Genomic DNA, 26,006 nt, shown 5'->3' with positions numbered 1-26,006 from the left:
AGGATCGCCGGGATCACGTACTAGGTAGCTTCTCTTGGTAGTCCGCACGTCACGACCGTCGTCGTGTCGACGCTGCAGACCGTTCTTCTAGTTGCTTGAGCTCATCAGCCAGACCATCCCGTGCTCGGGGGTCTGCGACTTGCTCCGCAAACTGTCGAGCAACCGCAGGGGCATCCGTCGCGATCGACGTGAACAGCTCCCACGATGCTTCGATGTCTTCCAGGCCTTCCCATAGGCAGAGGATCTCCCACCGCCGGGCACTCTGGTTGAGCCGTACTGCCTTGATCTCACGGATCTTCAAAAGCACGCCCTGCTCGGACACGTGCTCGCGGATCTCTTGCGTGAGCTCAAAGCTGCCTTCGGCGTACTAGTACGGCTTGAGGCGACTCGTATGTGCATGGCGCTCTTGACCCGAGATGATATGACGGATGACGCACGAGTACGTCGACACTTCCGTGATCTGGAACGGGCCGAGCCATGTGACGAGCAGCTTCGGATACTTTATCTTGTCCACGCGCGACCAGAGTACGTAGTCACCAACGTGGGCGACAAACTCTTCTTGGTGCGTCTTCGCCGCGGTCTCCCGCGCTAGGCGTTGTTGACGCAGGTCGTCGATCTTCTTGTGGACGTCAACCAAACTTGCATGAGCAGCAGCCATCGTGCTGACGACGTCTGGCTTTGTCCAGTCTGCCTGACGGACGAGCTCACCATCAAAGTCGCGGACCACAATGTCCAAGTTGGTAGCTGGCACGTGCCCCGTGAAAGCTTGTGTTGGGCACACACCACCAAGCGACTCGACTGGCGTCTGGTTGAGGTTGGCTTGAACCAGCGGTAGGAGATACTCCCACTGCTCAAGGTTCAGCATGCATGACCCGCAAAACTTGGAGAATATCGCGGTTCAAGCGCTCGACGGTACCGTTGCGCCATGGCGTGTAGGTCAAAATGAAATGGTGGTCGACCTTGTAGACTTGGGCCAGCATTGCAACCACTTGGTTCTTGAAGTGACTGCCTTGGTCCGACACCCACACGAGGGGCATGTCAAACCGCGCAGCCCACTGCATCAAAGCGTCCACGACCGAGGCCGCGTCCGCCATGTCACACGCCACGAGCTCGCAGTAGTGCGTCAAGTCGTCTTTGATCACAAGCACGTCGTTCGACACCAGAAACTCGTCACCTTGATCGACAACATAGCACGTCTGCAAACCAGGCACGTTGACGGGACCGGCAGCCGTGTGGAGCTGCAGATGCAATTGAACCTTCTTGTCCAGCTGCAACGCCGTCTTGCCCACATCCACCCCAAGCTGAGGTTGGTCCAAATTGATGACTTCAAGGTTGGGCATCTTCTGCTTGAGCTGCTCGACCATCTTGGCGGGAATGATGTTCAGACCGCAACCACTGTCCGGCACGCAAGGAACGTCAAGAACGCTGTTGAGCGTCAAAACCATGTGGCCTTCGTTGCCCGAAAGGAGCTGGTCGAGACCAGAGGCTCGGAGGCTACTCAACTTGGTCTTCTTCTTGTCACCGCCCCCGTTGCCTTCGTTGCCGCCTTGTTTGCTGCCGTCGCCGCCTCCGCCACGACGACCGCCCTTCCAGTTCTTCTTGACAGCAATCGCCTTCTGCTTGGCGTTTGAACTCGGGCAGTCCCGCAATTTGTGCTTCTTGCTGCCGCAGTGCCAGCACGGTCGTTCCGTGCCATCGTTCTTGCGTTCTTGTTGCACTGGCGGCTTGTTGTCCTTCTGCTTCAACTTGCGCTTCTTCTTCTTGCGCACACCTTGCTGCTCCTTGTGCGACGGTTTCTCGACTTCGCCGGACGACTCCTTGTCACGAAGACGCTTCGTCTTGGGGCTCCACGACTTGTAGAGAAGCGCTCGCTTGAAGATGATCTTCCCGAGGTGCTTGAGGCCAGCCTGTTTGTTGGCCGCCATCTTCTCATCCATCAGCTGCTTCACGTCCGTCTGTAGCTCTTGGGGACGGAGCCGATCGACAAGTGCCTTGAAGATCTTGGCCTTGAGCTTGTCGTTCTCGAGCTTCTCGCTGAGGCCATGCTCTTCAATCATTTGAGAGGCCTTGAAAACAAATCTGTTGACCCGCTCTTCGATGTCTTCTTCGTTGTGGTCGAGGGCGAGCGAGGTGAAAACCTTGTCGTATGTGAGCATCGTCTTGTTGGTCTCCTTGTCGATGATCCCGTTGATCGCTCCCCAAAGCTCGTTTTCAGGCACGTGCAGCAAGTTGTAGTCGTCCCAGAGGCCCCACTTGTTTTTCATCAGGAACTCGAGATACCCCACGGGAGAGAACGAGTCGCGGATCGGAACACACGTCGATGTGTAGCTCCGGTTCGTTCGCTGGCATTCGCGCCGCATCGAGGTCTCGTATTCGAGACGCGCCCGCTTCCACACGACCACGTCGCGGCGGGCGATGCCCTTGAACTCGGGATGCACCAGCTGCGACAGCACGACGACGCCGCTCATCGCCATCGCCGCTTGTCCTGAGGCCGTCATGTCTTCTTCTTGAGCGAAACCTGATCGCTGCTTGGTCGCCAAAGTCGACTTTGGACCGTTTCCGCCTTCAAACGCCAGACAAAGGGAGGCCGCACTCCCAAACACCGGCGTGTGTACTAAGAAGCAAAATGGAAACTAAAGCTAGCTGACTGCTGGAGCCCTGGCCACAGGCTCCTGTACAGTCCCATCCCAACGGTCTTCCCGTAGGACGATCTACTGATAGATTGATACAAACACATCGCCTTGTCTCGACCTAGTGGTTCGAGAGCTGTGTGGATATGAATATCCAATGCTCAACCACTGTATGAGGCATCTACTGCCACACCTGTTCACTATGTTTACTCATTAACCGACAAGCGTAAAGCGTATCTCTTGCGCCGTCGATGGCACGATGAGCGTGGTATGGCTGCGACTCGACTGGGGCATCGACCCTGCTACGCCACATGTGCTGATGCGCGTTGTTGGTGGCACTTGGTTGCAGGGCGATTAGCAAGCGTACTGGAAGACTCGAACCTGTTGTCGGACGCCCTCACAGTCAGCCCTATTCGTCGACGACGTGAACTGCGCCCAGTCGACGCTGCGAAGCGCCGCCTCCAGGTACAGCGCCCGTTTGACTGCATGACAGCTATAGCGCACCGCGCTTGGCGCGCCTGAGTGTGGGCGAGCTCCCACTGCCGCCTAAAATCGACATTGCACGGCTGCGTCATGGTTTGAAAAACTACCCAGAGAGGCATGTTGCGCAGCGCAGCAATGCCAGCGCGGACCGAGGTTTGGTGCAACGAGAGAAGAGCCCGAGGGTACGTCGTCTGCATCTCGAGTCTCGTGGAACGGCGTGTAGGACTGCAAGCACGCGCTGGACGTGTTCAAGACGTCGATCGAGCCTCGCACTGTCGTCCAGAGATGTCGACGGTAGAGCTCCAAGAGGTACGTTTGGGCGGCGAGGGAAAAACCAGCCCAAAAAAGGTCGTTCTGGAGGTATGGAAAGAGAATGGAGAGGTACCAGACGCCATCGAGAGCAGCAGGTAGGCGACCCCCACCAGACAAGAGACGCGCCGCATCGTGGTGTCAGTTCCAGCACAAGAAAGGGGTTACACGAACGAACACCTAGCCCTTTAGGGGTTGGTGTTTGGAGCTCCTACGTTTTGCATGCGCCCTCGGACGATTTCATGGAGAATCTCCACCTCTGGTGTTGGCACCCGTGGCGAGTGTATAGTATAAAGTGTTTAGTCTTGGAGTGTCTCGTGGGAGATGTTGAGGCTGCTACACAGAGTCATGCACGCCGCTGGCCTCGGGTGGCGATGCGTTGGCCTTGTGCTCGGCGTCGTACTCGCCCGCAAATGCATCCTAGACACTTTTGTGAAGCTGCTCCTAAGGTGAGCAGGCGCACCAGCGTCGTCGCAACCACGAGGTTCAAGAGCACCATGACGCTCGCCACGTAGTAGGCAACAAAGTACCAGCGCGCGTACTGTGATGTGACGCACACAAAGCCATCGGCGAGCGCCGACCAGTTGTTGACGACAAGCAACTCAAACAACAGCACGACGCCGCTTGCCATGTCGTTAAAGTTGTTGGCCCCATACCCGCTTGTCGTAAACGGACTTGTCGGACACTGCGCTTCGAGGACCTGGACTGAGATGCGCCCGCCAAAAAGGTGCATCCCAAAAGCCGCAAACAAGTACATGACCGAAGCCAAGAAGAGCATCAAGTGCTTGCACAACGGCAGGAGACGCAGCCACGTCAGGCACACCACGCGAAAGCTACGGTTTCATGCCACTTGATACATTGATAAGATACGCAAGGTCGGACGCACCGCTGGACGTTGAGGATGAGGCGGCATAAACGAAGGCAGCGCGCGACCAAGAGGATCTGGACGAGGGCGCGGGATGCTGCATAAGCGGACGAGAGCGCGTAGATGTCGACGGTTGCCATGGCAATCGTAAGGATAGCGTCGAATCGGTGCTTGAGGGACGCCCAGTACGTGGCGCGCCCATAGACGAGCACCTTGACGATCATTTCGACGACGTAGACGAGTGAGAAGACGCCTTCGACGCGCTCCCAAAAGCAAAATTCCGTCTCGATGGGCACAGTGGCATCGCCGTTCAGCACGGGAAACGACTCGAGGACGATCACGACCGCGTTGATGACGAGCAGCGTGTCGACGAACGTGTCCAAGCGCGCATCGCACACCAAGCGCGCGAGCTTTTGGAACGGCGCGCTGTAGTAGAGGCGCGGACAGTAGCGTTGTAGTTCGGGTGGGGGCAACGTGCGCGTCGCCAGTGCTGTGTGAAAGACACTGCAGAGTCGTGCAAACTCGGGCCAGCTCAGCTGGTCGTCTTGTGCGATATCGAGGGTGGCAAAGAGGGTCTTCATCTTGTCGTGTTTGAGGTACGGGATGTTCTTGTAATGGTTGAGCGTCTCGAAGAGGCGGAGGCACGTGGCTTTGGGAATCGCCGCGCCGATCGGCGGCGTCCAGTCGTCGTGCCGGTGGGCCCACAGCTCTGTGCTCGAGTAGTTCGTCGGCGCGCGCTGGCCGTCGACATGGCAGAGCAGTTGAAACGCGACCTGCAGCTTGGATACTTGGACTCGTCGGCGCTTTCTCTTGAAGGCTGCGAGCTGTCGCGTGAACGCTGTGTACGTCACCGCAAGGACGACGTTGAGGAGGAAGAAGAGTCCAAAGCAGAGAAAGAAGACGAAGAAGAGGACCGAGCTGCGCTGCGTCGAATACGCGGGCATGAAGACATCGGGAAAGTTGGCGGTTGTGAGCAAGACAAAGAGGTTCCAGCTCGCTTCGTAGATGTTGCCAAGGTACAGGGTGCCTAGCGAGATGTTGTCAAGCCTTGCTTTGATTCGCTTGGGCTGAAGACCGGGACAGTACCTTCGGTTGTATGGTGAAAGAGCACTGTCGCGACCCAGCTGCAAAACGCCACGTACACGAAAATGAGGACCAGCGCGTGCTGCACCTCGTTCAAAACAGCGTAGATCTTGCGCGCCGTGCGCCGCAGACTGCGGTTCTTGGTCGCAGCGATCGCGCCGCGCAGATAGACTTGGAGCGGCCGAAGCATCGGCAACGTTTCGCTCGCCACGAGAGTGAGTGCAGCCACAAGCAGCAAGAGCAGCACTGCCACGCTACATTGCAGTAATCCTAGGCAAGAACTCTACGATACTGAGCACGGACCTGTCGCGGCGGCCGGCGAAGAAGCTCTCGCGCAGGTACAGGTACCGCAGCATCGAGTTGGCGAGCAGCAGTAGGAGGCACGCCGCTTCGAGCAAAACGCTTTGGGTGCGAGGTAGCATTGGGAGGCCAAAGGTCACTGGCGTCGCGTCGTCGTCCGGGTCGCCGCACGAGGCGCCGCACCACGCCGGCACTTCAACAAACGAGATGCTGACAAGGAGGAGCAGCGCGAGGCCTCGGACGTAGTGCAGCTCGGCGTAGAGCGTGTACAGGCGGCGCGCAACGGCGCCTTGGACTGGATGCGGCCGCGCGACGCCACTGAAGGCGTCCTCGACGAACCAACTGGCCGTCGCCAGCGTCGCAGCGTCCAAGGCCATCCTCGATGATGTGCCAAGGATGCGCATCCGGAACGTACGGTATATCCGGATTCCGAAGACGATGTGGCCGACCAGCTGCACGCAGACGCTGCCACGTGGGCACGTGTGTGTTTCGTCGACGAGTTGCAGCTCGTCTCGTGGAGGGACCGAGCTGCCGCGGCCGCTGCGCCCCACTGCACATGCGGGCAGCTGGAAATGTACTAGCGGACCGAGGTCGGCAACTTGGTCACTGCAACACCTTGTATGGTGATGGTTGCTCACAGGAAGAACCAAATACATTGTCTCAGGAGACAATGTATTTGGTTCTTCCTGTCTGCGTGTGCACGAGCTAGTGCCGTCGACACGTCGGGAAGGAGACGCCGCTACGATCCCGAAGCTCGTCCACCACCGTTTGATCCAGCCCGAGTAGAGTAAAGAATTAACTCGATACATGAATATATCACTATTCCATTCAACACATTGATGGATTATCCGAGGGCTGCTCGAGTAAAAGGTCGAGGACGCCACCGTCCTTTGCGAGGTTGTAGAATACACTGCCAGCGTCCTGGACGAGCGCCTTGGGGGCGCCAAACGCGACGGCCTCGCCCGCTTCGAGCACGAGCACGCGGTCCGAGTGGACGACGGTGTGCAGCCGGTGGGCGATCGTGAGGACCGTCGCGTCCTTGAAGGCACTTGCAATGACCTCCTGGAGGTGCAGGTCCGTCGCGTGGTCGATCGCGGCCGTCGCTTCGTCGAGGACAACGACACGTGCTTGCGCGAGGAGGGCCCGCGCCAAGCACAGCATTTGGCGCTCGCCGACGCTCCAGTTGGCACCGGCTTCGTCGTCGAGCGACGCGACGGGCAGCTGCACTTTGCGCAGTGCGTCGTACAAGGCAGCATCGGTTTCTGCCTCGAATGGATCCAAGTACGCGCGCAGCGAGCCTTTGAAAAGGACGGGGTTTTGCGGAATGATCGAGATCTGGCGGCGCAGTGCGGGCAGCGAGAGAGATGCAATGTCGCGGCCGTCGATGCAAATGGCGCCCGACACGAGCGGGTATAGTCGGAAGAGCGCCATGGTCAGACTTGACTTGCCGGCGCCCGTGCGGCCGACAATGCCAATCTTCTCGCCGGCCACAATCTCCAACGAGAGGTCGCGAAGCACCAAGTCGGTCGTTGGCTTGTACCGGAAGCTGACGTGCTTGAACGAAATGGCACCGCGCGCGAGGTGCCAGTCATCGCTGACAACAAGCGATGACGAGGGCGCGTCGGCTTCGGACGTCAACCCGCAAAATTCGAGCACGCGTTCGGGAGCGACCATGCTGAGCTCGAGGCGCGACCAGCTCTGGACGAGGTCGGCCAGGTACGCGTTGGCCACGAGAATGTAGTTGAACGCAAGACCGACGATACCGGCCGAGAGGTACGGCCGCAAATAGACAAGGCTGAGGACGACGATCATGACGACGCCCGTGCCAGCAAGCTGCACCATGAGCTCAAACCACTGATCGACGATAACCTTGGCGAGCCCGACGCGTGCATTCATATCAACGTGATGGGCGTGGCGGTCGACTTGCTTGGCCAAGTACGCGGCACCAAAGGCGCGGACCGACACGAACCCTAACCCGCCAACGTGAGCCGTGGTTGTCGACGCATGGACTGTACCGTGTTCGATCTCATCGAGGAAGCTCAGCACGGGCGACGACGTGATCTTGGCGAGCCGAGCAAGGTCGCGGGACGGCCGCAGGTACATCGCAGTGAGCTTGAAGTAGAGCACAAAGATCGGGATGAAGCAAAGGCCGGCCCATTGCACCTACATCCGATTTCAGATCGCCTGCAAACACTACGTTCTACGAGGTACCACAAAGATGGAGGTGGCCAATGACGCAATGAGTACCGCTGCGACCGCCGAGAAGGAGCCAAAGTTGACCGGCAGTCGCGTGTCGATGGTCGCCACATCGTCGCCGTACCGGTTGATGATGCGGCCGCTCGGTGTTGCGTCAAAGAATCGCATCGGCGCCGCCAAAAGCGACGTCGTCATGGTCTCAAAGAGGTGTTTCGAGGCGCGGAGACCCGCTCTCGCGACCGTGATCGTGCGGAAGAGCACCATGAGAACGCTCGCCAAACAGAGACCGCCGTAGATACCAAGGTAGTACGATGCATCGTCCTTCTCCGTGGCTACGACGGTCGACGTCCAGTGGCTGAGCCAAAAGTCGCTCGCGACCTGGAAGGCTTGCCAGAGCAGCTGACAGGCAACGACGACCGCGATCGTCGGGCCGCCGCCGCACGCGGCCAGAAAGCGGCGAAACACGTCACCCGCGACCTGGCCTTCTTCGCGGTGTTCGTCTTCTTGGGATTCGGCCTTGTCGTCGTCGTCATCGATCGCGTCGTTAAAGTACGCGTCCCAGCGGTCGTTGGCGGCCACCGCCACCTCGACCGACGCGTGCTGGATCGTCGCGGGCGGCGCCGGCGGCTTGCGCTGCACGTGCGCGACGATACCACCGTTGTCCATCTCGATCACTTGGTGGACGTGCACCGAGTCGATGATGTCGCGGTTGTGCGTCACAAGAACGACCGTCTTGGTTGCGAGAAGCGACAGAATACACTTGGTCTAGGTCCACATAGTTAGCACCTCGTAGTAGCAAAGCATCGAGAGGACGTACAAAGATCTCTTTCTGAACGACGGCGTCGATGGCGGCCAAGGGTGCGTCCAAAAGAAGAATGTCCGCGTCGCTGTAGACCGCACGAGCAAGCCCGAGACGCGCCTTCTGGCCACCGCTGAGGTTGGCGCCCTTGGAGCTTGCGAGCGTGCCGTCGCCAAATTTCATTTGCTCGAAGTCGGCAACAAGGCCACACGCATCGACGACGGCTGCGTACCGAGAGGCGTCCAGCGGGCGGCCAAAGAGGATGTTGTCGCGAAGACTCATGTGCTGGATCCACGGTTCTTGCGGGCAGTAGCCAATGCGACCGTTGACAGCCATGCGCCCCGAGAGAGCATGCATCTCGCCGAGAAGCGCCATGCAGAGTGACGACTTGCCACTGCCGACCTTGCCGTGCACGACGACCAAGTCCCCGCGGCGAATGCTCACGTGGAGCTTGGCGAGATGGACGGTCGCATTGTCCCACGACGCATCAATGCCTTCCATGGCCAGCACCATCTACGTGGCATGTGATTCAGTCCACAGGAAGAAGCCAAGCTGTACATACCTCCGGAGCCGTGGACAACACGGGCGGCGGCAACGGCTTGTCGGGCTGGCTGAGAAACTCGCCGATGCGGCGAATCGCGGTCCACGCTTCGATGATCCCCGTGACGTTGTCCGGCGTTTGGTTCATTGGCTCTTGCAGCATGCGGAAGAGGGCAATGGACGTAAAGACCTTGGCCGGCGTCAGCGTGTGTCCCAGCACGAGCGTGTAGCAGACAAACGAGGCCACCGAGACGGCGAGCGGCGCGGCGTACATGCAAAAGATGCCAAACGCCTCGGTGCGCACGAGTTGCCACACATAGAGTAGCTCTAGACAAGCATTGGAATAGGCGAAGGAGGTAGTAGTAAGCGTACCGGTGCCGCGAAGGATGGCGAGCTTCTCCGCAACCTGGCGCTCCCACGCCTGGAGCTTGACAATAAGAACTGAGCCAAAGGTCTCCTTGACAGCCTTCATGCGCACGTCGCGGGCCGTGCTGACGTTGTCGTAGGCGGTGCCGACCACTGTCGAGATGTACCCGCCGACGAGCATGGACACGACAATGACGGCGATGCCGGCAAAGACGGCGAGGCCAATCTCTTGGTAGAGGAGGTAGACAATGCTCACAATCTGGCACGGGAGGATCCATACGCCGAGAAGCGAGAGGAGACCCCACTCGATCGTGCCGAGGTCGGCTGTGTAAATGTTGGCGAGCTCGGGTACGTTGTCGTTGGCGACGAGGCTGCGTCGCTGGAGCTTCTGGAACAAGAGGCCTTTTAGACCTGATGTAAACCTACATAAACAATCTCAAAAGTGCAATCTCAAAAGTGCAATCTCAAAGAACGTACCGCACCAACGTGGTTTCTTCGAGGACGGCGCAGTGCGCGAGCAAAAAGGCATGCGACGTCATCGAGAGACAGAGAAGACCGACCCAGTGGTACAATGTTGACGGCGCGTCGACAGCGCCGACGACCTTGTTGAGCACGATGGGCCCGACGAGCTCGAGAAGGCGGAGGAGCAAGTCGAGGAGTGCCATAAGAAAGTACGACCCGCCGTAGGCCCGCAAAAAGGCTTTGACGACCGACGATGACTCGGCGTAGGCCGCCGCGAGCGGCGCCGAGTTGGTTGCGCACGTCGTCTCGGGCGCAAGGTGCCACACGTCGTCAAGGTTGAGCTGGCGCGGCGTGCGAATGAGCGGCAGCGCCCAGCCAAAGTAGGCGCGCGAAAAGGCGTTGGCCGACGCGGCCGGGTGCGTCGCCGGTGGCGTGCCAAAGGTGGCGTACTTGGCAGTTGTGGTCGCCATGGTGCGAGACGGATTCTGGCTCGACGTTGCAGTCGGAAGCAGTCTGTCTGATGCATATCACGCGGTGGACCAACGAAAGAACGTCCGCGGAACGTTTGGTTGGATGCAGGAGCCACCTACATTCTGAATTGACCATCACTTACAGCGTGTTTGAGTGGGGAAAGGTCAACTCGTGGCCTTGGCCTGTGATTCAAATGCATAGACTTGGCTTTATAACTCTGCGGCGGTGCACAGTTCCATTTGCACGTAAGAATATCCTGTAAATTAAGCTGTAATGACATCGTTGGGATCTTGATCGGGTGGCCATTTTTGTGTTGACACCCATGCCAAACCACCCAGCATTCATGTTTCCCCTCTAAAAGGCAAGTCTTGACTCGAGGTAATACACCGCCCAGGATATATATCCTTGGCCAGCTCCGATGGCTACTCCATTCTGTACCTCGTTGCTGGTGTAGTGGATTAAATTCTTGAAGACATGATCCAAAGGTCTGATTTCGCATTAATTCAAGCGGATCGCGTCGAGTCCTACACTATTTCCGGTAAACTAGCCTAGGCTACGAGTCCATGGACCAAGAAGGCTTGTCACAGAGGGGCGTCGAGCATCGTGGCAGCGCGGTGTCAAGGAAACCTCCTTGACCAGGAGGACTGAGTGAGGATGTGTACTGTAGCGTAAAAGACTGTGGAAAACCTTGTCCTGGAAGGACTGAGAACAAGAAATCGAATTCCGGGATCTGCGATATGCCCACACCCAGGACAAGCGCGAACCTCGCGACACGAGCGATCCATGACGTCAGATAATCGTAAGCTACATACTGTCAAGTGCTCGTACTATACAAGTTTCGCTCGAACACGACGGCTGCGCAGGACTGAGCACGGCGTGATGACGTGGCAGCTCCTGGCCTCGGTTCGTGCCGCCTGTTTATTGGCTGAAAAGCCGTAGAATTCCAGTGCAGCAGCTGTTTGATGGGCAGACGTATAGTCATTCCAGTGCGAACCTCTGGGAAGCTGCCAGCACATGGCCCCACTTCTGTGGTCACGACGTCCTGTCTTTGAATGGACGAGGGGCATTACGCCGATGAAAATGGAGCCGAAACGTAATGCTCTAGGCGTAATGGTTTCGTCAGGTGGACACCATGACTACATCCTGCCCAATCGAGCTCGACGCTTTGTGGTACAGCGGCGCTGGATCTCTCACTCGAGTGGCGTACGTGCTCCGCCATCCATTTGATCGGGGCACGCACCTGCGTCGTCCCAAGAGTGCGCACGTCAAGACCGTACATGTGCAGTGTTTTTCTTTAAAAATGATGGATTTGTTTGTGAGGTTACGTAGACTAACTAAAACTAGTGACACAGGAGGAGGGTCGCCATAGCGCGCCTAGTACTTGTAGAAGGTCGTGTTGGTGAAGACGACTTCCTGGAACTTGGCCGGGCAGAGCGGGAAGAGGATCTTGGGGTCGACGGTAGCCGGCGCGAAGAGCTCCTTGCCCGTGTTGATCGAGACGTACACGCCGAGGCAGGCCGAGATGACCATGATGATCATCGAGATGACCTTGGTCGGGAGCGACACGGTCGGCCAGAACGTCTTGAGGTAGAACGTGAGCGGCAGAATTTGGTTGACGATAGTCGAGGTCGACGCGCCGACAAAGTCCATGAGCGCACCAAGGTGATCCTTCCAAATGACGGCGACGACGCAGCAGAAGGCAATCATGACGATGCGGAGGATGCACACCTTGAGGTACGCGCCCGGCGCCTTGTACGCAGCCGTCGGGTCCACGAGGTGCATCGCCTTCATCTCGCCCTTCGAGTCGAGGTAGTGGCCGGGGGCAACACCGTCAATGGCCGGCGTTTCAATGTCGGCTTCGATCGCAAGCACTTCTTCCTTGTGCAGGCCAAGGACGAGGCGCTCGAGGATCTGGAAGACGGGGAAGAAGATGACCGAGAAGGCAATCGTCACGTGGAGCTGCATGAACATGAAGGCGAGGATGACGAGGCCGCGGTCCGCCGTAAAGCCGAGCGTCGTGCCCGAGATCGAGAAGAGGAGGTTACCGGGCGTCTGGCAGCCCGTCGAGAAGACACCGAGGAGCGACACGAGGAGGAAGAAGACCGAAATGATGGCCTGGGCGACGAGGATCACACGCGGCATGCGGTGCGGCTCCGTGTGCTCACGCTGGAGCGACGGCACAATGATGCAGCAGCCGTACGCGAGACCGAGGTTGCCAAACACCGTCGTGACCGACTCGAACGTGATCTCGGGCGTCGGCGGCGAGATGCCCGTCGGGTTGGTGTCGTGCATGTTGGTGATGACGAGGTAGCACGCAATACCGTCGGCGAGGATCGTACCGAGCGAGCCCGCGAGCGCCATGCCCGCGCCTTCCTTCATCGTCGGGACGAGGCACACCGGGAGCAGCGTGACCGCCATCAAGACAATCCACGTGGCTTGGCCAAACGAGCTCGGAAAAAGAACGACGAGCATCGTGCCGCCGAGGACGAGGTAGACAATGGGAAGCATCGTGCAGAGAATGCTGTGCGCGAACGTCGAGATCCATCGGCCGGGCTTGCCGAGGCACCACTCGCCGAGGTCGCCGTACGTAAACACCGACGTCGGCGCGGCAAGAAGCACCTTGGAGATGCACCACGTGGCAAACGTGTTGGCGGACGCCATGTAGATGAAGCCGATGGACGCGGCAAAGTACCCGGCGCGGGCGTAGTTGCCGGCGAGACCCAACGAGCCGACGCCGCAGACGCAGCAGAAGAGCGAGAAGCACATCTTCATATCTTCAGAGGTGAGGAATGTCATGGGGCGCGGAGTCGTCGTCAAGTACTGGGAGAGGAGGAGGTGTGCGTCGCCGATGGCAAATTGAAAAGTGAGGTTGTTGGCGATGAACCAAAAACGGCGAGAGATTGAAGTACAACTGGCACGCCGTGTACCAGATGGGTCCACGAAACTCACTGGCTAGCCCGCGTCGCCGGCAAGCGCACATATCGCAGCCGTCGTGATTACAAGTCATAGCGCAGCGAAGCTCTTGAAGGTATCCAAACAGCTGTTAAGTGCTAGTGTGGGATAGTTGGCCACCCGGCCTGCGACACAACCTCTGGGATCGAAAGACCCTTCTTCGGCCACAGTCGACGGGATGCGCTGTGTTCTAAAATGGAAGGTAACTCGTGAATGACCGCTCGCGCGTCGGCCAGCTTTGCTGCGAGGTACGCGTCGCGACGCCAGCAAGACCGCCCCTCAGCAGTAGAATCAGGCGACCAGGGTTATCATTTCTGATTTTATTTAAATGCATGAGGGTGCAATGAAAACACTCGTTCATCTGCGACTGGCGCTGTTTGTGATGTAAGTACCTCTTGTGGTCGGCTCGGACACGGCGAGCACCGGCATTCGATAGTGAGTCTTCACTCGCCCAGGTCGACAGCTTGTGGTGGCAACACAGTAAAGTACGTGGGCTCTAGAGTAGGCAAAGGCGTCGTCGTCAAGGCCTGACATGTTATCGCAGCGCCCACTCAGAAACGGACGACGTACACATAAAACATCTGGCAACTGGCCAAATGACGCGACTGGCTGGAAAATGACCCATTTACCCAGGGTTTGACCCAATGTTTGACCTGCTATTTGCGGGGTAGTCAGGAAGCGCAAGGATAAAGTTGTGCTGCTGTTGAAGCGTGCTCCTTCTCACCACACGTTTACGTGGCAAGCGTAGCCTAGTTTCTATCGACGACAGCGCGCGTCAAAGGGCGAAGCATCCAGTTTTCTCCGTCGCGTGGTGCGCATTTATGAGTCCTCGGCATCACGGACAAGCTCACGAGCGACGCCGAATCCTCTCGCATGCGTGTTCCCGACCCACAAAGAAGTGTGATCTTATCGATTCTTATCCCAAGAGCTTCGACAACCAAGTGCCTCGCGACAGCTTGAGGGCACGCAGGACGATTCGTTCTCTTGTCCGAAGCGCTTTCGATGGCCATCCGCGTCATCAGATCGCGGCATCGTCGCGCCATGCCTGAATCTGGTCCTGAGGATACGAACTCGTCGATAGCTTCTGAGCAGGACGACGCGCATGTTGGGAGTAGAGTGGCAGCGCTCGTTGATGGTGGGACGACTCGATGGGACGGCCCGCGGCTTCCGATCGCCCGAGTATCTTTCGACGTCAGCATGTGGTGCGCATGTTCCCACTCTAAATCCAGTACTGAACGGGTCTACAGCATCCCACGCTCGTGGAGCGAGGCAATCTCCAACGCATCGTGCAGATCATCTCGGTATCGCTCATCTCCATTGCGTCCGCTCGTCTCCACGGCGCGTGTATCGCATGCGAGCGCCTTGTAGCGCAATTGAGATGCGACGAGCAGTGTGCTGTATACACCCGTCGACCCGATGCATGCCTTGAAGCGGCCTCTTGAAGGTCTGCCAGAGGGGCGGCAGAAGAGACACGTGATGGGTTCGATGCAGCAATCGCTCGACGCCGACGGGCTTCTTTTGCACTTGCAGCACCCAACGCGGCGCCTTATCCAGTCACGAACCCAAGACTGCCTGTCGTCATATTGTATGCAAGCTTGAAGTTGCCTCCGACAGCTTCTACGTCAACGCGATAGGAACCTGCCCATCGACATTTCCGCGCGCTGCTGCAAGCACTGCTACGTATACACCAACAGCGCGCGCACGTTTATCCCGCGCCGTTTGCCTTCGTGACCTACACTCTTACAAAATGACGTGGCAACATTGCGTGTGGCCAGTCACCGAGCACTCGAACGGGAGGGCCCAATAGTGATGAAAGACGTTGTAGCTATTAAACTTGGATGCAGACAATATGTCCCGTGGAGAATAATACGCTGGGATAATTCGCAGCTCGTGGCGAAAACACGGTTGATGTGGTGCAGCTCTTTTCTTGTTGGTTGAAATTTGGTGTTGGTGAGGACAAGAGTCAATGGTGGGGCTATAATTATTTGGTAGAGCAATGTCCATTGTACGCCAGCAACAACGATGCACAGATAAAACTACAGACCAGGTAGTGTCGCTGAAATGCAACCTTGAATGCATCAACGAGCAGATCCAAGACGATCCAAGTCCGCGATGAATTCGCAGCGAGGTTACAAAGTTAGCGAGGGTCGCACGTCTCGAGATTTGCGCATTAGAGGACAACAGTCTAGTGTAAGCTTGACGAGTCGCTCAACGCTCTTCGAGACGACCTTTGGTGTACCCGCGATCATGTCCCTCGCACAATCCCGCATCACGACCACGAACGCTCCGCGCTTCACGAGCGCAGTAAGAAGTCCACCATACCTCTATAATTGCATGTAAAAACTCATTTCAACAACAATCTACTGTATGTGCGGTTGTCGAAAAGTAAGCAAGTTCGAATGTTCCCAGTCTACATGAACGAGTTGCAATCCCTCATGTTGCTCCACTATAGCACGGAATGTGTTGGACAGTTAAGCTTTGCGATACGCTCAGTCATCGCATTTTGCATTGCTGTCGTTCACGACCGACGAGTCTACGTTGCTGCGGATATAAAGGCTGCTGACCCACGCCTGTTGCAGATCTGGTCACCGGCACGGCTCGAGATAATAACTTTTCATCCGGTAATCCATTTGGTTTTGCATCGTAGCTTGCTTTGCCGTCGTAGCCTTGCGTGCGTCGTTCGTGCGGTGGTTGTCAAGAATCGCACGCTGGCGACAGATCATTTGAGACACACCACCACAACTTGTCTATCTCTTGTTCGCTGACGAACGATGCGTCACAGGCGGCGTTTAACCTACCATTGGTATAGTTGGCATGGCGTGCGCGGTGGTAAACTTGTCACGTGATCCATAAGCACATCGGACTGGTGTCGTAGACACGACGATATTGTCCTTGGTCGGACTCACGCTTGACGTGCGCGTTTTACAGCCGCCATCGAACGCGTCGAACGTCGCTGCGGACAGGCTAGGCCCGGGACATGCCGTCGTGCTCGGTACGAAATAGCATAGGCCCCGCGGCCTGAGACTGCGCAGCTATTCGCAGTGATCAGACGTGACGGCAAACTGGCTCACGCGGCAGTAGAGGGTTCTAGTACCCAAATGACGCTTCTTTGAGGCACAGGTCTTTGAAAAGACGACAAATGATTCTATCGTGGCGCGTCTCGCTCCGAGCTCTGCTCACGAAATTGTCGGCGCCAATATCGAGGCACACACATCGTCTTGAAATAGTGTTATACCTAGGCAATGATCATCTGCTATGTACCCTAGGCTTGGACGACGCGGAGCGCCTTGTGGACCGTTGAAACCACTGGAAAATAGGTACGCACAACTAAGAGCGGCCTCACTCGCTAAACAAAAAGAGGAGATTATATTGAACGAACCAAACACGCAACCTCAAACCACCGTTGGTACGAGGCATGGCGCGTCCCCCAGCTTGTGAACCACACACGCACACGAGAACCAACAGTTTTGCGCTGCGTGCGTCGCCTTTCGTCGAGGTTGCTGGATGCCCAACGCTGAATATGTCTGACCCATGATGCTGCTGAGGTCGAATGAGCCTTAAACCTACTAGAGGCTCGAGCCTACGTTACCAAGGTTGTGGCGAGCTGGTCAGCTTGCAAAGTGGTTTGCGTTTGAGGAGCTAAATGATCCACCTGTCGATCTTGTGCGTCACTGAGACGATCCACTCGCTGAAGTAGCTTTATCGGTACCATTGGTCCCCGCATTAGTCGTCATCTCAAGCAAATGGCTGGACAGTATCCCTTCTTTCTAATAGACAACTTTGGCACTTTGCTGCGCGCCCTCCCGCATCAACCGGTGTAGTTTCGGATGCGATAGCAGTCATCGCCAGCAATCAAGGTCATCACTGCAAAGAACACCAACACGGCACCGTTGTCGTCGACGTGGTGGCCCAGCTACATCAGCGCGCATGTGGGCGGAACTACATGTATGCTTGACATCCCACCGTGACTACGTAGGTCGCTTGTCCTCACGCCAATGCAGTCCTCTGTGCCAAAGGCAATGAGCGATTGCTTTGTTGACAATTGAACGCGTTGGTGCGACTGTGCGATGTTCTAGCCATGTCCTCGCGCGCACTCTGTCATCACGAAGCAGCCGAGATCGCATGTCAACGGTCCCGGCGGCTTACTGTATGTCGGCACGATGCCAGCCAAGATGTATCCGCCCCAGTTATGCTACTCAACGTCATGCGTAGCGCACTGTTAAAACCAAGTGCTGGCCTCAAGTGCGTCGGTGCACGGAAGGATAGCCGCCGGTGCAAACCGCGACCATGCACTCAAAAACCTCCAACTCGAACGTCTTCTGTCGCCGCCCGCGGTATTTATGACGTGCGCTGCAGCAAAATCGCATCTCGTTTCATCGGCGCACTGCGCCATGGATCCCATTTAATCACCGTGCCACTTGTCTCTGACGCTTTGGCGTTTAAGACCTCGTATCAAGAATGTGGTAGCGCAGATTCATTCACTGGTGGTCCTAATAACCTGCCCACTTGTCCTCAACGTTTCATCAACCGAGTGGTCACAGGTTTGTCGTCTCTGGGATTGATATGCCGCACGCCACCGTCAACTTCTCAGCGTCGAGAGGCCTTTCGTTCTAGTCACGTGCCTCCACCTCGGCTGAGGAAGCCGTAGTACTGTACGTGCGACTCTGAGGCACATCAAGAACTTTGTGCTCGATGCGGTCGCCGACGCGTGGGCAGTAGTTTCTACGCAATGAAACAAAATAAGCGCTGCGGCGTTGATCACCAAGAAACGACTCTGATGGTGGCCCAGATCGAGGTCATTATTGTGGGTCACGACGACGTGCATTTCACTGCAATTTGGCTTGACCTGTAGTCCGCGTCAGCATTGACGACGTATGCATTGTCCGAGGCGGTCGTCCTCCGATGCGTTTCGCCTGTTGTTGTCCATGCTGCTGGTTTGCTTAAGTGTCAACCCAAGCAACGAGGGAGCGCCCTCGGTTGCTGTTTAACGTACTTCAACCTAGCGCCCCTGTTTCTATGTGTTCTTTGCGACGGGATAATTTGGCGGATAGAACGGGGAGTGAGCTTGCAAAATCTCTCAACTTGAACTCTCTGTATCGTGAAGCGCCTTGTGTCGATGTGCCACACAGAGATCACATGCCAAGGGTCGGGTATAAGCGGTTGAAGTTTCCCGTTTGGATGTCCCAGTTTGGGAAAAAAGACACAAAGACACAACCCAAGAGAAAACACACTAGACTAACTTTTATATCACACTACAAACCGAGGCCGACGTGGCGTCTCGAGCACAGAAGTACTTAGTACTTGTAGAACGTCGTGTTGGTGAAGACGACTTCCTGGTACTTGGCCGGGCAGAGCGGGAAGAGGATCTTCGGGTCGCGCTCCTCGGGCGCGAAGAGCTCCTTGCCCGTGTTGATCGAGACATAGACGGCGAGGAAGCACGAGATCAAGATGCAGATGATGCCAAACGCCTTCTCGCCCTTGGAGATCATGGGCCAGAACGTCTTGAGGTAGAACGTGATCGGAAGAATCATGTTGACGAGCGACGACGTCGACGCGCCGACAAAGTCCATGAGCGAGCCGAGGTGGTCCTTCCAGATCACCGCGACAACGACGCAGACGGCGATCATGGCCGTGCGGAGAATCGCGGCCTTGGTGTACGCACCCGGCGCCTTGTACGCGTCAATGGCTTCGTCGTGCAGCTTCATGTCGTCGTCCTTGGCCTTGCTGTCGGCCGCGTAGTGGGTCGCGCCGTCGATCGCCGGCGTCTCAATATCGGCCTCCAACGCGTCGCCCTCGTACTTGTGCAGACCAAGGACGAGGCGCTCGAGGATCTGGAAGACGGGGAAGAAGATGACCGAAAACGCGATCGTCACGTGCAGCTGCATGAAGAGGAAGCTCAGAATGACAAAGCCGCGGCTGGCCTTGAAGCCAAGACCCGACCCCGCAATCGAGAAGAGGAGGTTGCCCGGCGTTTGGCAGCCCGTCGAGAAGACACCGAGGATCGAGACGAGGAAGAAGAAGACCGAAATGATGGTCTGGGCCACGAGAATGAGGCGCGGCATGCGCTCGGGCTGCGAGTGCTCGTGCTGCAGCGTCGGAATGATGATGCACGCGCCGTACGCAAGCGCCAAGTTGCCAAAGACGGTCGTGACGCTCTTGAAGTCAATCTCGGGCGACGGCGGTGAGATGCCGCTCGGGTTTTCGTCCTTCATGTTGCTGATGAGAAGCGCAAGGGCAATGCCATCGGCAAAGATCGTGCCAAGGCAGCCGGCCGCCGCCATGCCCGCGCCTTCCTTCATTGTCGGCACGAGGCAGACGGGAAGAAGCGTGACCGCCATCAAGACAATCCACGTCGTCTGCGAGAACGAGTCGGGGAAGAGGATCACAAGGAGCGAGCCGCCGAGCACCAAGAACACAATCGGGAGCAAAGTGCAGAGCACGCACTGCGAGATCGTGGTGAGGTACCGGCCGGGGCGGCCCATGACCCACTCGCCGACGTCACCAAACGTAAAGACCGACTTGGGCGCCGCGAGAAGCACCTTGGAGAGGCACCACGTCGCGTATGTGTTGGCAATCGCCATGAAGAAGAAGGCGACGGTGGCCCAGACGTAGCCGGCGCTCGCGTAGTTGCCGGCCAGACCCAAGGAGCCGACGCCGCAGACGCAGCAGAAGATTGAGAAGCACATCTTGAAGTCTTCAATCGTAAGGAACGCCATGGTTGTGCAGGTGTGCGGCCCAAGGCAAATGGAAAACTGGAAGACTTTGGCCGTGACCGCCGCAGTGACGCCCATCCAGGTGCTGCAGTTGAAGTTGGGTTGAAATTGCCCCATCTGGTTTTAAGGGCGTAACGCGAGCGGCTGCTATTTCGACGCAAGGCTCGCTCTTTCACATTGGTGTGTTGACACGACGACATTGAAACTCGAGGTGTCGCGATGCGCTTGGGTGCGATGGTCTATACATGGGCTATACTTATATTGGCACCGCTATCGATCATCAATGGTGCGGTCCCGATGACCCAAGAGATGGAAAGCTTTTGAATTCGGAATAAGGTGATTCGAGTCTGCGACGCACTGCTTGTGGTATTACTACATGCGTGATAGTTGGATTTGTCGGAAGCTCTGATATGTGGGTTGGCTACTTGTAAGAAGGTGAAAATTCACAGAGGTTGGGATCGAGGAACTCCTTGGTGCATGCGGACCTGCTCACATGAGAGAGATACGCAGGTTGTGTTTGTACACAGGTAGGTGAGTTCTTTGGTGAGCGCCTTGCTCTTCTCGCACGAGGAGGCAGCGACGTGCGGGAGCAAACACGCAGGCGTCAGAGACTCTCTTGTTGACGTCAAGCGCTCTCGCTCTGGTGAATGATGTGATGTAGAGGACGCCTCCGCGCTTGTTTATCGCGCTGCGTAGCGAATCGTTGCAAAGGGAACACGACCGACCCATTGCGAACGCCGCAGCCAAGTGCGAGCTTCGTCGAAGGGGAAACCATCCAGCGCAGTAACTGAGCAAATTGGTCAACAATTTTGTCCTTTCTAGCGGTTTGTAAGCGGTTAGCCAATGCCAACGACCAGTGTATGACTACGGGACGCGTTTCTGGCCGCGCTCGCTTGGCCGTGGAATCGTGTGGGCCGTCCACATCCCACGGTTACCCATCCCTATCACCATATGTTTCATACTGAAACCGAATCAGTTTCTTACAACAAGCCTGCATACTTGAAGCGGCCGGCTCTACTTCCGCGTATCCGACGCAGCACACTTTTGGAGGCCATTGCGAAGAGTTTGCTGCTTGCAGCAATGATTTCGTAGTGATGCAGTAGGATTCGATTTGAGCCTCGCAATAGGCTACCGTCGCCCTCAGCGCTTCGAGGCGGTCGCAACGAAGGAGCTTTGCGCACCCAGGTGTGCTTCAATTCTGCTTCAATTCGAAAAAACGCAACTCGGATTGCGCTGGAAAGATCGAGGCCTCACCCAAAATGCTCGGTGAGCCAAAGACAGCCGGATGCACTCTTGGGAGGGTGGGCTGCACTCTTGGCGATTGCCTCCGTTTTCATGGAAACGTAGACGCGGACTGTGCTCAGAAATCGATCTTAGCATGGGCGCCCCTTCGACGGCTTCCTCGACGTACGGGCGTCTGAGAAAGCCAGTCGCATTTTTCGCTCGACGAATCGCAGGTCGCGTAGCATGTGCCAGTGCTGTCGCAGCCGTGGTTGTGGCCGCGTTTTGGCGCGCAAGCCAATGAAAAGCATTACAACCATTTCTTATGCACCAATCAGAGCCCTTTAAAAATCTGATTGGGCAAAACGACTGCAGAGACTACGTTGGGACATTGTGGTACAAGCCCTGTGTCGCAGTTGCGGATAGGCGACCACCTAGGTGGAGCCAATGAATTGTGGCTGCGATACTCTTCCGGGACGACCAAGCCGGCTATAACCTGGGTGGTTCGGTTGCGAGCCCGGATCTCTTTACCTTATCGAAGCCCTCTCCATACAAAGACCAAGACACGAGCTCTCGCGACGCCAAAAGTTCACGCTAGGCCCGTGTCCGCCACACGGCTACGCCCTTGGGTGCGCTCAAACCGTCGCTCTGCAATTTAATGCGTCGCCGACGGAATACCTTGGTGCCTGTATACCCCACGCGGCTGGCCTATAAAAGGGCTCGCTGCCGTACCTGTTTGAAGGAATTTGGCGAAAAAGATCCTTGGTTTGCGGAAGGTTGAAATGGCGGATAACCAGTGCATCAGCTGGCACCGCACGTGGTGGAGCTTCAACATCAACATCGTATGTGCAGAGTACATGTCGATGGCTACAACGATTTGAGGTCGAGCTCTCTTCGTTCATTCCGGTTTTTGCCTTTGGCAGCGCATCCCATCGCAACCACCAAGGCGTTCATGACCACGGAAGATCTCAAGATCGCCTTCTCCATCTTCTGCTGCGTGTGCGGTGTCGGGTCCCTCGGCCTCCCGGGCAACTACGCCAAGGCCGGCTACATGTGGGCCTCGGTGGCTTTTGTGTTCATGGCCGCCGCCAACACGTACGCAACGTGGTGCATCGCCAAGGTCATGCTTGTCGCGCCTGCCAACATCTTTACCTTCGGCGACCTCGGTGAGTGGGTCATGGGCAAGCCGGGTCGTTGGATCACGACCGTGCCGCAAGCCATCATGTGCACTTTGCTCCCGATCGTGTTTTTGGTGCTCGGCGGGTCGCTCCTTGTGGTGCTCTTCCCCGACTCGTTCTCGCAGTCGACGTGGATCGTCTTGATGGCGGTCACGCTTCTTCCCGTCTGCCTCATCCCAACGCTCAAGGAAGGTGCTGGCGCCGCCGCCGCCGGCTGCCTCGGCACGATCTTTGCCGACGGCATTGCGCTCACGCTCCTCATCACCAACATGAACGACTCGAACGTGCAGAGCATTTCGCCGCCGACGCCCGAGCTCACGTTCGAGTCGGTGACAACGGTCTTCGGCAACCTGGCGCTCGCGTACGGTGCGGGTATCATCATCCCGACTCTGACGCGCGAACACAGCGAGCCCGCGCGCATGCCCAAGCTCATTTTGATCACGATGGGTGTCATCTCGGCCTTCTTCCTCCTCGTGTCGATCCTTGGCGTGTACCTCACTGGCTGCCAAACGCCCGGCAACCTCCTCTTCGCCGTCGCCAACTCGAACCTCGGCTTCACGGCCAGCCGCGGCTTTGTCATTCTCAGCTTCCTCTTCATGCAGCTCCACGTCACGATTGCCTTCTCGGTCGTCATGTTCCCGGTCTTCCAGATCCTCGAGCGCGTCTTCTTTGGCATGCACGTGTACTACATTGAAGAGCACGTGCTCGACATTGAGACGCCGGCGCTCGAGTCGTTCAAGCCCGAGGAAAAGCCGATCGAGCACATTGACCCCGCCGAGGCCTACAAGGCGCCGGGCGCCTACATGAAGGCGGCTATTATGCGCATCTCGATGGTCGCTGTGTGCTCCGTGGTCGCGGTGATCTGGAAGGACCACTTGAATGCGCTTATGGACTTTGTCGGTGCGTCGACGTCGTGCTTGGTGTGCATGATTCTCCCGATCGTCTTTTACCTCAAGACGTTCTGGCCAACCGTCTCGGCGCCCGAGAAGGCATTCGGCATCGTCTGCATCCTCATCTCGTGCTTCCTCGCTGTCTACGTCTCGATTAACACGGGCAAGGAGCTCTTTGCGCCGACTCACCCGGACCCGACGATCCTCTTCCCGCTCTGCCCGGCCAAGTACCAAAAGGTCGTCTTCACCAACACGACGCACTACTCGGTCGCCCGCGCGCTCTTCGAGTACTAAGTCGCTGCATTTTCGTATCTTTTCTCCTTCTGTTTTGCGTCGAATTACCATCAAATTAACAAATTAAATGAATTGGATCTCCCAGTCAACAAACTTTTACTAATTCGCACTGACGGCAAGGCAAGACCATTTCAACTACATACGTAATATATACACTGTTGTCCTTCCGGTATTTTGAGGCAAATTCCTCAAATTTCTCATTATATAATAACGTCTCGTGCTCCGATGACGATGTTGAGAGCCTACCAGCCCAGCAAGTGTACAGTACTAGGACTGGGCGTTTTGCTTGATTTATGTACATATTCAGATGTGTTGAGCGTAGCGTCCTGCGAAAGACTCTGGCGGAGGACAAGCTACTGCACTCGATCGTATCAACATATCAAGTTAGACATTATACGTGTCGGTAGCGTTCCTTGCGCGTTGACACAAGTCCGCGTACGAGCGCGGGCTCAGCGGCAGATCAAAGTCCGACTCGGACTCGTCGTCGCTCAGAGTGAGGTCCACAACGACAGGCGGGCTCCTCGAGAGATCGATGAAATTTTGTGTCGCGCGTTTGCTGAACCGGTACGGCCAGCTGACCTGCCGCTGGGTCGTTGTCTCTCTTGCAGCCGCTTCTTCTGGTGCTGTCACGGGCTCTCGACCTGCTACCGACGTGGCCATTGTGGGTGCCATGGGCTGCGTCACGACCTTTGTGGGCGGCACCACAGCCTTGGTAGTATCGTTGATCGCTGGTGCAATGTGCTTGGTGGACGGTCCTTCAGTCGGCGTCCGACCAGTCGTAGTTGTACTCGGTGTCAGTGGCGCGTCGCTTGTTGACACCAAACGCGTCATTCGCAACGGCGTTGCGAGCGGGCCGTCGCCGCCATGTGCCAAACTCACCGAGATGTACTTGCCTTTGGCGATCTGCTGGACCTTGCAGCGCGCAAACGTCGTGCCGAGAGCCGGCTTGGTGCCATGGTTCTTGACGTGTCGTCGCATCGTTGCTTCGTCATGCGCAAAGTAGACGCAGGCGGCGCGCGTACATCGGAAGCCGCGGGTCGATGGGTACAGAGGTAGTGCCGGAACTGGGTCTCCGCTTGGCGTTCGGTACGGCGAGGCTGCAATCGCTGTCGGGCTCGAGAGGTTGGACGCGACGAGCGCCTGCGTCACCTGCGCTTGGGGCACCGTCCGTGGAAATGGCTGGCTGCATGCGCCATACACATGCTCGATGATGCGCGGGACGTCGACGCTAAGAACGAGCTTGCACGGAACGCAGACGGCGAAGCGGACGTCGCCCGATTGCACGATCGCGAGCCGGTCGACCTGCAGCCGCATTTCGCTACAGAGTCGGCGGCGCGACCGGGGCGGCGCCGGCGTGTGCGGACGGCGCGGCGCCGGCGTGTGCGGACGGCGCGCATTGCTGGCTTCTCGAAGGGCAGCTGTGGCGCTGCAGAGCTCGGAGGTACCCGAGACGAGGCCGCGTGCAGGAAGCGGCGACGACTTTGCACTTGGCATCGCAGAGACGAGATGACTTGTTGTTCGTATCCACGAACTGTCTTGCGAGGGAATCGCTTTGATTGGTTTAAAAAGAGCATGCATGGCATTGGATTGGTGATAATCCAATCCAATGGGAACCCGAGCCCCAGCCTTCAACCATGCGCCTTCAACGCATTCGATCGCTTTCTGAGAGCTTTTCGAGCGTCCATTGGAGTATTTAGCTAGAGTTAGTAGTTTAGTAGCTACGAGTACTCGCTCGTAGCTACTAGCTACTACTAAACTACTAACTCTAGCGAAATACAGGGCCACATCTCGCACTGGTCGTATTGTCTATCGATGCTTGAACCGAATACAAGTACTAGTCGACACGATGTAGCTCAAGCCAACATGTAGAAGTGCGTGCATTACAAGGCCAGTGCAAAACTAAGAGGGATCATCGCCAGCCACAGCATCCTTGAGGCCTTGACGTTCGCACGGCTCATCGCTTCCGGCGGCCCCGGGTACGCATCGCCATAGCACGGGATCGGCGTGCTCTTCATCGCACTCAGCGCGTGCAGAAGAGCCAGTCGCATTTTTCGCTCGACGAATCGCAGGTCGCGTAGCATGTGCCAGTGCTGTCGCAGCCGTGGTTGTGGCCGCGTTTTGGCGCGCAAGCCAATGAAAAGCATTACAAGCATTTCTTATGCACCAATCAGGGCCCTTGAAAAATCTGATTGGGCAAAACGACTGCAGAGACAACGTTGGGACATTGTGGTACAAGCACTGTGTCGCAGTTGCG

The 26,006-nt window shown here is 57.1% G+C and overlaps 6 protein-coding genes across 7 annotated transcripts; 1 reads left to right on the top strand and 5 right to left on the bottom strand.

Annotated features, from left to right (window-relative positions):
- Positions 1-2,803: 2,803 nt before the first annotated feature.
- On the bottom strand, positions 2,804-6,053 carry SDRG_16258. Of its 2 annotated transcripts, none has more exons than XM_008622459.1 (6): positions 5,674-6,053; positions 5,374-5,624; positions 4,309-5,314; positions 3,886-4,255; positions 3,221-3,842; positions 2,804-3,176 (listed from the first exon to the last, which is right to left on the bottom strand). In XM_008622459.1, exons 1-5 carry the CDS (start codon positions 6,045-6,047, stop codon positions 3,759-3,761), a joined length of 2,085 nt encoding a protein of 694 aa, XP_008620681.1. In that variant the 5' UTR covers positions 6,048-6,053; the 3' UTR covers positions 2,804-3,176; positions 3,221-3,758. The 2 variants fall into 2 exon arrangements, with proteins under 2 accessions (XP_008620681.1, XP_008620682.1); XM_008622460.1 differs by having other exon boundaries at positions 2,804-3,633; positions 3,680-3,842.
- Positions 6,054-6,469: 416 nt separating this feature from the next.
- Positions 6,470-10,581, bottom strand: SDRG_16257 (hypothetical protein). Its single transcript, XM_008622458.1, has 7 exons — positions 10,049-10,581; positions 9,578-9,993; positions 9,228-9,532; positions 8,684-9,178; positions 7,882-8,631; positions 7,686-7,833; positions 6,470-7,640 (listed from the first exon to the last, which is right to left on the bottom strand). The coding sequence occupies exons 1-7, from the start codon at positions 10,501-10,503 to the stop codon at positions 6,499-6,501; spliced, it is 3,711 nt and encodes a 1,236-aa protein (XP_008620680.1). The 5' UTR covers positions 10,504-10,581; the 3' UTR covers positions 6,470-6,498.
- A 1,207-nt stretch (positions 10,582-11,788) lies between these two features.
- SDRG_16256 (hypothetical protein) lies at positions 11,789-13,397 on the bottom strand. The gene has a single exon (XM_008622457.1). It carries the CDS (start codon positions 13,298-13,300, stop codon positions 11,879-11,881), a length of 1,422 nt encoding a protein of 473 aa, XP_008620679.1. The 5' UTR covers positions 13,301-13,397; the 3' UTR covers positions 11,789-11,878.
- Positions 13,398-18,669: 5,272 nt separating this feature from the next.
- Positions 18,670-20,247, bottom strand: SDRG_16255 (hypothetical protein; the record flags this gene model as incomplete). Its single annotated transcript, XM_008622456.1, has 1 exon — positions 18,670-20,247. The coding sequence occupies one exon, from the start codon at positions 20,245-20,247 to the stop codon at positions 18,751-18,753; it is 1,497 nt and encodes a 498-aa protein (XP_008620678.1). The 3' UTR covers positions 18,670-18,750.
- A 1,877-nt stretch (positions 20,248-22,124) lies between these two features.
- Positions 22,125-23,845, top strand: SDRG_16254 (hypothetical protein). The gene has a single exon (XM_008622455.1). It carries the CDS (start codon positions 22,235-22,237, stop codon positions 23,750-23,752), a length of 1,518 nt encoding a protein of 505 aa, XP_008620677.1. The 5' UTR covers positions 22,125-22,234; the 3' UTR covers positions 23,753-23,845.
- Positions 23,846-24,017: 172 nt separating this feature from the next.
- SDRG_16253 (hypothetical protein) lies at positions 24,018-25,268 on the bottom strand. Its single transcript, XM_008622454.1, has one exon. It carries the CDS (start codon positions 25,244-25,246, stop codon positions 24,137-24,139), a length of 1,110 nt encoding a protein of 369 aa, XP_008620676.1. The 5' UTR covers positions 25,247-25,268; the 3' UTR covers positions 24,018-24,136.
- Positions 25,269-26,006: the final 738 nt, after the last annotated feature.

The sequence above is a fragment of the Saprolegnia diclina genome (genome assembly GCF_000281045.1).
Source record: "Saprolegnia diclina VS20 unplaced genomic scaffold supercont1.121, whole genome shotgun sequence".
NCBI classification, from domain to species: Eukaryota; Oomycota; class Saprolegniomycetes; order Saprolegniales; family Saprolegniaceae; genus Saprolegnia; species Saprolegnia diclina.
Note: the sequence above shows the minus strand (reverse complement) of the source record. Positions and strands in the feature narration are given on the sequence as shown.